This window comes from Vulpes lagopus, chromosome 9 (assembly GCF_018345385.1).
Source record: "Vulpes lagopus strain Blue_001 chromosome 9, ASM1834538v1, whole genome shotgun sequence".
Lineage (NCBI taxonomy): Eukaryota > Metazoa > Chordata > Mammalia > Carnivora > Canidae > Vulpes > Vulpes lagopus.
The window spans coordinates 51677949-51688860 of record NC_054832.1 but is presented as its reverse complement, the minus strand read 5'-3'; the positions used below and the strand labels follow the sequence as shown (position 1 = coordinate 51688860).

The following is a 10912-nucleotide window of genomic DNA, read 5'->3' as shown; positions in this document are numbered from 1 at the left end:
AGCACCTTTTCACACAAAGCACCTGGAAGATGGGCTAACCAAAATGAGGGAATGAGCCAGAAAATATCAAGGACACAGATGACTGGACAGAAGAGAAGCAAAGGGAAGCCTCAGGAGGACTGCTATGCAGCACACTTAGCCAGTACCAAGTCACACTGGAAGAAAAGGAGGAGGGACCTCCCAAAAATGTATGTATAGAGGGAAAAGAAAACAGTGCTAAGGGAAGAGAATACCTGATTATGGTCAGACAAGTAAATAATAGAGAGGTTTTGCAATCCTGAGGAAAATGTATTAATTTCAGGAAGAATATAAGTTGCACAGGAAAGAAAAATATAATCCTCACACACTACTAGTTAGGACTTTAACTTAGCTAACCAGTGAATGTAAACTTAACAATAACAAAAAAGATTACTATACTAGAAGGATGAAAAGGAAGAGGTAAAAGTAACTCATGGGTGAGTTAAAAGTACAAAATCCTCCTCTTCTATAACAGCAAGTTAACAGATAAATAAAGCCAATAAATATGTAACAGTACATCCATCCTTAAAAAGATGGAGGTAAATACTAGAAGAAACTGCTGAAAGAGCTGGAGAGAGAAGACTCCTAATTACTCAAAAAATTTTCAAACTATTTTCAGATAACTCACTTGGTCAATCTTTTTTCAGTGTCCAAAGAAATTCAGCCTCAGATTATTATCTAATTGCATTTAGAATAAGTCTTTTAGAAAAGTTGGGAAAACTGTAGGCAAAAAACCAAGAACATATAATCACAACTGCAAAGGTCAAATATTTACAACACAAAACCCCTAAAAGTAGTTTAAACTATAAGCTTTAACGACATTCAATCATACTTTATAATTTTATTTTTGAGTCTCAATTAAAATACATTTAATTGAAAAATTAACCGTAGAATATAGTACAAGATATTTTTATTGAACATGATCAACAGTACAAATACAGTAATTATACTCAAATCTAAGTACCACATTTTTAAATATATTAGATGTGCACAACAATAAAATTACCTACTTTACAGATGTACTTTTCATTTTATCAAATACAAGACTCACATGAGACCATAACAAAACCTAATACTCTATTCAAGTACCCAGGGACAAGGCTAAGCAGTCAATTAACCTTTTAAAAAACTATGAACCAGAACAATTTTTAGTTTCATAAGCCAAAGACTATTAAGGAATATTTTAAGACTGAATAGAATCCAGTGGCAAAGAAATTAGTTTTGGGGGAAAAACATAGCTTAAAATGAACAAAACAGTATATCTACCAGGTTCTAGGTTTTCTGTGCACATTCAGGTCAATATGAACATCTTTAAAACATGAATATTGAGTTTAGTACAATTTTATAGTGTATCTAACTACAGTAAAAAAAAAAAAAAATAGACCCCTGATGAGAATGATTTTCTGAAACAGCTTGTTTTACATAGGAACTTTAAAAGAATCCAAATAAATACTGTAATGCAGTGTCTTACAAAATACATTAAGTGCAGAATGTCCACAATTAGAAATGATAGCTAGCAGTACAATAATTGAAATGGTATGGCAATGTGAAATGCTACAAGGAATGATAATGTAAGATATGAAAATGTATTTTTTTTTTACCTCAAAACCTAAAATAAAAATAAAGAGTGGTGAGCTCATTTCTTTTATGTTATGGAATTGCTACTTCCAAAATACTATTTCAATGCTTATTTTTGAATTGCCCATATTTGACTGGTACTCTGCTAGCTGCTATGTGTACACAGATGAATAAAAGAAGGTTCTCTGCAAAGAAAAAAAACTTGGTCTAGGAAGTAGCCATTATATTCTTACAAATTTAATTAAATATACCTTTGGGAACTAAAGACATTTTTTCCAAAAAGTTACCTTTCTAATTAAGAATGCTTATGTACATAGTCAAACTTTCAGAGACTCATATATATTTAGAAACTCTACACTGCTATTTCAGTTGATGTGATCGATACCTTGTCTCAACCACCTGTGTATTTTTCCCCAACATACTTACACACAAAATTTTTTTAAAACAATGAAATATTTCATCACCTATTCTTTCATACCTAGTCTTAGTAAAATATACAACAAACTGCATTTTAAATATGAATATCAAAGACCATTTTAACCAATCATATTTTACATCTGAAATGTCCTAAATTTTATTAACACCATCAGTGTGTCAGCAATTATGGGAAGATACAGCTGTGACTGAACATGTGGGGCTGTTGCAATCACTCTTCATCATCTCTTTGAAGTGGTATCACCTGAATTTCTTTGGCTATCCTTTCTGCTAATGTTTTACTATTTGCAGCAATTATTCTTCGTGACATCAAGTCAAATGGCCCACCTAAAATCAAACCAAACATAATTCCTGTAAAATTAGTATAGCAATATATATGTACTATGGTCAGTCATAACATTTTAATACTATCAGTTTTCTTAAAAAAAAAAAAAAAAGTAGTCACATAACCATAATGTTTAAGCTTTGGTAAGACATAAATGAGTTTTAAAAAATCTTTTAGTAAATACCAGGGTTTTTTGAGGGGCCGGGGTATGCCTCAATCATACCAGTCTAAAAAATATCCTCTAGTTTAAGGTTTTATTTAATATTATACTGTATGTTAACTAATGAATTTAGTTTCATCTTCTTCTTTCTTATGTTCTTTTTCTATTCTTTTTGTTACTCTTATTTACCCCTTTCATGTTTGGGAATCTAATGGACAGGAAATCTGACTCCACGGCATTTTCATATCATTCTCCTTCTCATTTCCTTATTTCTTTGTTGCCTTTCTCCAAAATCACTGGTTAATACTTTTGGCCCAGGTTCACTCCTTCACTTTATAGAATTTCACCATCAGTTCAAAGCAAGAAGTTAACCTCTCTAGGCCCAAAGCAGAAAGTAATGGTGGGGGAAGATCACTGTCAAATACCACCATAGTCACCAAAGAGCTCTTGGTACAAACTTCAGATTCAGTGACCTTCTATAATTTTCTGATAGTTTCTCAAAAGTTCCCAATACTCATGTTTGAAGAGGCTTAGTCATAGATCATTAATCCCACATTACAATTAGCATCTTGCCTCTATCTCTCAAAATGTTATTCTGATTTTGCAGAAAAATCACATGGCTTGTTTTTGCTTTTAATATATATTACACTTAAATTCTTAAACATTAAAAAAAAAAAAGCCCCATGTAAAGGAAAATCCAACAGAAAGAAAAATGCTGGGGCAGCCCCGGTGGCGCAGCGGTTTAGCGCCACCTGCAGCCCAGGGTGTGATCCTGGAGATCTGGGATCGAGTCCCACATCCGGCTTCCTGCGTGGAGCCTGCTTCTCCCTCTGCCTGTGTCTCTGCCTCTCTCTCACTCTCTCTGACTGAATAAATAAATAAATCTTTAAAAAAAAAAAAAAAAGAAAAATGCTTTCCTGTCCCATAATTTTACCTGTCACATCCATTAGTACTCCACCAGCTTCAGTAACAATAATGCCAGCTCCTGCCATATCCCAACAGTGAATTCCCATTTCATAATATGCATCTGCAACTCCAGCTGCCACAAGGCACATATTAACAGCTGCAGTTCCAACACCTCGGATCCTAACAAATAACATTTAAAAATAAGATTAAAAAATTTTTCAAAAGGGCTCCTCCTTTACGTGTTGAATTGACAAGTTAAAAAAGACCTAATTTTAAAATAAAAATGCATAAAATCTAATTATATGGTACACTATACAGATGACAAAATTAATCCTCACAGAGTAATCATTTAGTAAGATAAACACTAAAATTTTCAGGAAAACAGAAGAAAATGCCATCATTCTTTTATAATGGCAGGCATGTATATTCATATTTGTCTCAACTCAGGGACTACAGACCCCATAATACAAGCAGTCTCTAAGAGGAGTAAAATATGTTATTATTGATCATTGCCATATATGTACACATCAGTATGTGTGATTAGAGGGATAACAGCACACCTGGGTTCTGGTGTGATGGAGGCATGCCTGCCTGAATAGAGTATTTCAGGTTTGTACCTCTTCCCTGGAAATAAATTAAGGTAAATATGGACACTACTTGATAGCCATTATAATAATAACTGATTTATTTATATAATGTCAAATTATCTCCCCCTAAGATACATGTTACATGCATAGGTCATTTTATTGTGCTTTGTTTTATCACAAAGCACAGATAATTGCATTTTTTACAAACTGACGGTTTGTGGCAATCCTGCATCAGGCAAATCTATTGGTACTTTGTGTCTTGGTCACATTTTGGTAATTCTCATAATACTTCCAATTTTTTCATTATTTGTTATGATTGGTGATCAATGATCATGACATACTGAGAGCTCAGATGATTAGCATTTCTTTAGTAATAAAATGTTGATTTTTATTACTAAAAATTTTTAGACATAATCCTATTCTATACTTCATATACCATGGTATAATATAAACACAACTTACATGCATTGGAAAACCAAAAAATTTCATTTGATTTGCCTTGAGATTAGTTGCTTTATTGTTGTAGTCTAGAACCAAACCTGCAGTATCTCTGAGGTATGCCTATGTATATGTATAATGTATATGTATATGTATAATGGAAAAGCATCTTTATAATGGTCTACCACTATCAAGTGATCTAACTTATTACTACCAATAATGGGACAACAAGGTATCAAGTACCTCCTCTTGCTTCTCTGGTATTCTGACAAAAATGTATAACTCTAATCTTGAGGAAACCAGAGAAATCCAAATCAAGACACATACTACAAAATAATTGGCCTACATTTCTCAAAAACAGCAAGATCATAAAAGACAAAGACTAAGCAACTGTTCCAGATTAAAGAAAAAGAAAATTGATGAGAAATGACAAATGCAATGTTTGATCCTGGATTGAATCTGAGATCATTTTTTTTTCCAAAATCCGAATAAAGTTTCTATATTAGGTAATATATTACTGTTAATTTCCTGATTTTTTTTTTTTTTTTACAATTGTATTCTGGTTATGTTAGGAGTATCCCCTTTATTAAAGGAACACACAAATATTTAAGAAAAAGCATTCATCATATCTGCAGTAATTTTCAACTGATTTTTACTCAAACTCCTTTTGTAATTCTTTAAACCTCTGAATATAAAGCAATGAGATCTGTTCACTGAAAAGGTAATAACAGGAGCTGGGGAGAGCAGGAAGAGGGAGTGGGTAGGAGACTCCTAAACTCAACTCCTTCTACAGACACACCAAGATAACAGCTACATCTGTGCAAATCACTCTGAAAAATGACCCAAAGTTAACTGTGAAAGACCACATCAAAAAGGGTACAAGGGGACAGAGATACAGCTGGGAACCAAATCTTCCAGTGAGACTAACCACAAATGAGAAGAACATCACAAGTGTGGAGAAATGAGATGATGAGACTCCATGCCAGGTACCCCAGGTACCAGAGAACCACATTGGGAAGATGAGTTCCCATAACATTTGGCTCTGATAACCACGGCAGCTTAACTTTGAAAGCTGTTAAAATCAGCAGGGTTTAACTCCAGGTACTTTAAAAATCAGCAGGCTTAGCTCTAGAAGCGCTGGAGGGCAATGGAAAACCATCCCTGCCCTAAAGTAATCTAAAATAAATAACCTATAATAAATACTCCAGCTTAGACACAGCATGGAAGCAGCAATTTGAAAAGCACCTGTGGTATACATGGAAAGAAACTGATTTACTAATCACAGAACACGTGCTGGAGGGGCAGGATCTTCAGCAAACTCCAAGAACAAAAGTATGGGCAGGCACCACTTCACTTCATCTCCCCAGCCTGAAGAGCCTGACATGTGTGGAAACCTGTGCAAACCTTCACCTATTTTGCTAGCACTGCATACCCTCATGCTTACATTCAGCTGCAGACCCACCCCATACAGTTGCCACCCCCCAACTTGTAGGTGTCCCTCAAAAGTGGCTCCAGCCCAGCACATCCTACAAGCAGCCCCAAAGTGACAACTCCTTGGGTGGAAGATAACGCAACACACCAGCACACCGAGTTCCAGCAGCCAAATCTTTTAGCTGGCCACCAAGGGAGAGTGCCCTGCAGATGGTATGCCTGTTACTAAAGCAGACAGACTGGGTACAGACATGTAGTCTGACTGTCCACCTCTCCCACCAATAAAAGCCTCTCAGGAAGCCGTGCAAGGGAGAGTGCCCTGCCCTCTGGTGTACCCATCGCTGGAGCAAACTGGATGTCAACACCTCCCACATACAAGCATGCAGTGGCCTCAGGCCCCTCAATAGTGCAGGACCAAACCTGGCATGATGTGCCCACAGCAGGCAAAATAAAATAGGTCACTGTAGACTACTGGGCTGAAGGCACACGTGACTCAGCCACAACAGTAGGGTGCACACAGCCCACAGATGAGACACCCCTGGATGCCTGGTTCTGATGACCAGGGGGTATTGGGCAGGGCACTACAGAACCTTTTCTCTACAAAGCCACTATTTTCAAGACCAGGAGACAGAGTTGTCCTTCCTAATACACAGAAACAGAGTCAGATAAAATGAGGGGACAGAGGAATATGTCCCAAATGAAAGAACAAGAAAAAAATCACAGCAAAAAAAAGTTAAATGATATGGGGATAAGCACTATGCCTGCTGAAGAATTAAAAGTAATGGTCATAAAGATACTCACTGGACTTGAGGGGGGGGAAAAATGTAGATCTCAGATCTTCAACAAAGAGATAGAAAATATAAAAAAGAACCAATCACATAAAGAACTCAAAAATGAAAAAACAAACAACACACCATAGTGAATCAACAACAGAACAGAGGATGAACAAGAACAGAAGACTGGGTAATGGAAAGCAACCAAGCTGGACAGCAAAAAAGAAAAAAAAAAAAAAAAGATAAGGAAATTCAGTGATACCATCAAGCATAATAACATTAGTATTATAAGGATCTCAGTAAGAGAAGAGAGTAAGAAGTAGCAGAAAACTCGGGGAAAGAAACACATCCATATCCAGGAGGCAGAGACCCTCCAACAAGATGAATCCATGGAGGTCTATACTCCCTACATTATTGTTACTTTTTGCCACATTAATTATTTATTAAGAGAATTTTAAAAGCAGCAAGAGAAAAACAGTTACATACAAGGGAAACCTCATAAGGCTGTCACCCGATCTCACAAGAAACTGTGACTATATCATGACACCATCTTCTGGCCTACAAAGTGCTTAAAGGAAAAAACTTGCAACCAGAATACTCTATCCAGCAAGATAATCATTCAGAATAGGAGAGATAAAGAGTTTCCCAGACAAACAAAAGTTAAAGGAGTTCATTACCACTAACCCAGCCTTACACAAAATGTTGAAGCCAATTCTCTGAGTGGAAAATAAAAGGCCCTAACATTAAGACAATTATGAAAGGAAAAAATTTCACAAATGCAAACATCTAATAAAGGTAGGCAAATCTCTTATAATATCAGCATGTAGGCAAAAACACAAAAGCAGTAAAATGAATTATATATACAAAAATGAGTCAAGTATACACAAAATAAAATTATCTAAAATGTGACATTCATAAAATACAGGTAGGGGAGTAACTAGTGTTTTTAGAATCTGAACTTAAGTGACCATCAACTTCATATAGACTGCTATACCCACAAGATGTTATATATGAACCTAATGGTAACTGCAAATAAAAAACCTACAATAGATAAACACACAAAAAAGAAAGAAATCAAAGCATAACACTAAAAAGCCATCAAACCACAAGAGAAGACAGCAAGAGAAGGAACAGAGAAAAATAACCAGAAAATAAGTCACAAAATGACAGTAAGTACTTACTTTATAAATAATTAAAGGTAAAAAACCAGAATGCTACAATCAAAAGATACAGGGTGACTAAACACATTAAAAAACAAGACCTATCCATGTGCTGCCTGTAAGAGGCTCATTTTAGACCTAAAGACATACATACTTAATGGATGAAAAAAGATTCCATGCAAACAGAAGTGAAACAAAAAGCCACAGTATCAATATTCAGATCACACGAAATTGTCTTGTTAGTCTTTATTTTAAAGTCTAAGAAGGGCATTATATAATGATAAAGGAACAATCTAAAAAGAGGTTATAACAATTATAAATATCTATGCACCTAACACTGGAGCATCCAAATACTTAAAGCAACTACTAACAGACATAAAGGGAGAAATTGACAATAATACAATAATGGTAGGGGACTTTAACACAGTACTTACATCAACGTATAGACCATCCAGACAGAAAATTAACAGGGAACAGTATCTCTGACCAACACATTAGGCCAAAGGACAAAAAACATATAAATATATACAAAAAATATACACAAAGGACATAAAAAGATCTACACAAAACATTCCATCTAAAAACAGCAGAATATATGTTCTTTTAAGTGCACATAGAACATTCTCCAGAACAGATCACATTTTAGGCCACAAAACAGATCTCAATAAAATCAAGAAGACTGAAATCCTAACAAGCATCTTTTCTGACCACAATGGTATAACACTAGAAATCAATTGCAAGAAGCAATCTGGAAAGAACACAAATTCACAGAGGCTAAACAACATGCCACTAAACAACCAATGGGTCAACCAAGAAAGCAAAGAGAATAAAATCTATGAAGATAATAAAATCTGTCCAAACTCCTGGAGATGCAGCAAAAAGCAGTTCTAAGACAGAAGTATATATCAATACAGGCCTAACTCGAGAAACAAGAAAAATCTAACACCTAACCTTACATCTAAGAGATCTTTAAAAAGAACAGAGCCCAAAGCTAGTAAGGAAATATTAAAACTAGAGCAGAAATAATGGAAACAAACAAACAAAAAGGTCAATGAAACTAGGTTCTCTGAAAAGACAAAGCTGATAAACCTTTAGCCAGATTCATCAACAAAAACAGAAAAGACTCAATCAGAAATGAAGGAGGAGAAATAACTGATAGCACAGAAATACAGGATTATAGGAGAATATTATAAAGATTATATTGGGCAGCCTACAAGACATGAATAATTCCTAGAAACATATGAACATCCACACCTGAATCAGGAAATCTGAGGAGAGTAATAGCTAGCAATAAAACTGAATCAGTAATCAAACCCCCAACAAACCAAAACCTAGGATGAGATGGATTCACAGGTGAATTGAACCATTTAAGAGTCACTAAAATAAATTTTAAAAAATAAAGAATAGGGGGATCCCTGGGTGGCGCAGCGGTTTGGCGCCTGCCTTTGGCCCGGGGCGCGATCCTGGAGACCCGGGATCGAATCCCATGTCGGGCTCCCGGTGCATGGAGCCTGCTTCTCCCTCTGCCTGTGTCTCTGCTTCTCTCTCTCTCACTGTGTGCCTATCATAAATGAATAAAATTTAAAAAAAAAAAAAAAAAAAAAAAAAAAAAAAAATAAAGAATATATATTCTTCTCAAGCTATTCAAAAAAAAAAAAAAAAAAAGGAAAGCTCCCAAATTCATTCTGAGGCCAGCATTACTCAGACACCAAAATCAGACAAAAACACTACAGGTTAATATCACTGATGAACAGAGATATAAAACTCCTCAAAATATTAGCAAACTACATTCAATAATACATCAAAATGATCATTCACCATGACCAAGTGGGATTTATTCTGTGGATGCAAAGATGGTTCAATATTGTCGAATCAATCAATGTTATATGCCACATCAGTAAAACAAAAGATAAAAGATCAGTAAAACAAAAGATCACTTGATCATCCCAACAGAAGCAGAAAAAATATGTGATAAATTTCAACACCAGGTCATGTTAAAAACCCAAAGCAAGGCTGGTTTATAAGGAATATATCTCAATATAATAAAGGTCATATATGAAAAACCCACAGATAACATTATCTGCAATGATGAAATACTAAGAACTTTTCCTCAAAGAGCAGGAATAAGATAAGAATGTCCACTCCCACCCCTTGAATGTTCTACTGGGAGTCCTAGATGCAACACTCACACAAGATGATGGAATAAAAGGCATCCAAATTGGTAAGGAAGAAGTAAAACTGTCACTATTTGCAGATGCCATGATATTATACTCAGAACATCCTAAAGACTGCATCAAAACAACTATTAGAACTGATAATTGCATCCAGTAAACTCACGGGACACAAAATTCATATGTAGAAGTGTTTCATCTTGATACACTTATAATGAACTAGCAGAAAGAGAAATTAAAACAATTCCACTACCATTTGCATCAAAAAGAATACCCAGGAATAAACTTAACCAAGCAAAGTAAACGATCTCTGAAAACTATAAAACACTGATTAAAGAAACTCATAACAACAAAAACAAAAAGATATTCCATGCTCATGGATTGGAAGGATTAATATTAAAATGTCCACACTAACCAAATCTACAGATTCAATGCAATCCCTGCCAAAATATCAACAGTACTTTCCACAGAACTAGAACAAAAAATTGTAAAATTTGTATGGAACCACAAAAGAGCCCACATAGCCAAAGCACTCAAGAATACCCAAGCTGGAGTATCACAATCCCAAATTTCACCATATATGACAAAGATGTAATCAAAACAGTATGGTGGGCAGCCTGGGTGGCTCGGCAGTTTAGCGCCGCCTTTAGACCAGGGCCTGATCCTGGAGACCCAGGATGGAGTCCTACGTTGGGCTCCTTGCATGGAGCCTGCTTCTCCCTCTGCCTGTGTCTCTGCCTCTCTCTCTCTCTCTCTCATGAATAAATAAATAAAATCTTAAAAAACAAAAACAGTATGGTGCTGGCACAAAAAATAAACACATAGATCAATGGAAAAGGTTAATGAGCCCATAAATTTACACTTATTTGGTCAATTAATCTACAACAACACAGGCATGAATATACAATGGTGAAAAAGACAATCTCTTCA

The 10912-nt window shown here is 35.4% G+C and overlaps 1 protein-coding gene across 1 annotated transcript in view; it reads right to left on the bottom strand.

Annotated features, from left to right (window-relative positions):
* Positions 1-911: 911 nt before the first annotated feature.
* Positions 912-10912, bottom strand: part of IMPA1 (inositol monophosphatase 1) — a 30830-nt gene continuing 20829 nt past the window's right edge. The window contains exons 8-9 of the mRNA XM_041768967.1: positions 3451-3602; positions 912-2358 (exon numbers count right to left, since the gene is read on the bottom strand). Coding sequence (XP_041624901.1) covers positions 2243-2358; positions 3451-3602 — 268 coding nt within the window. The 3' untranslated portion in view covers positions 912-2242. The remainder of the gene's footprint in view (positions 2359-3450; positions 3603-10912) is intronic.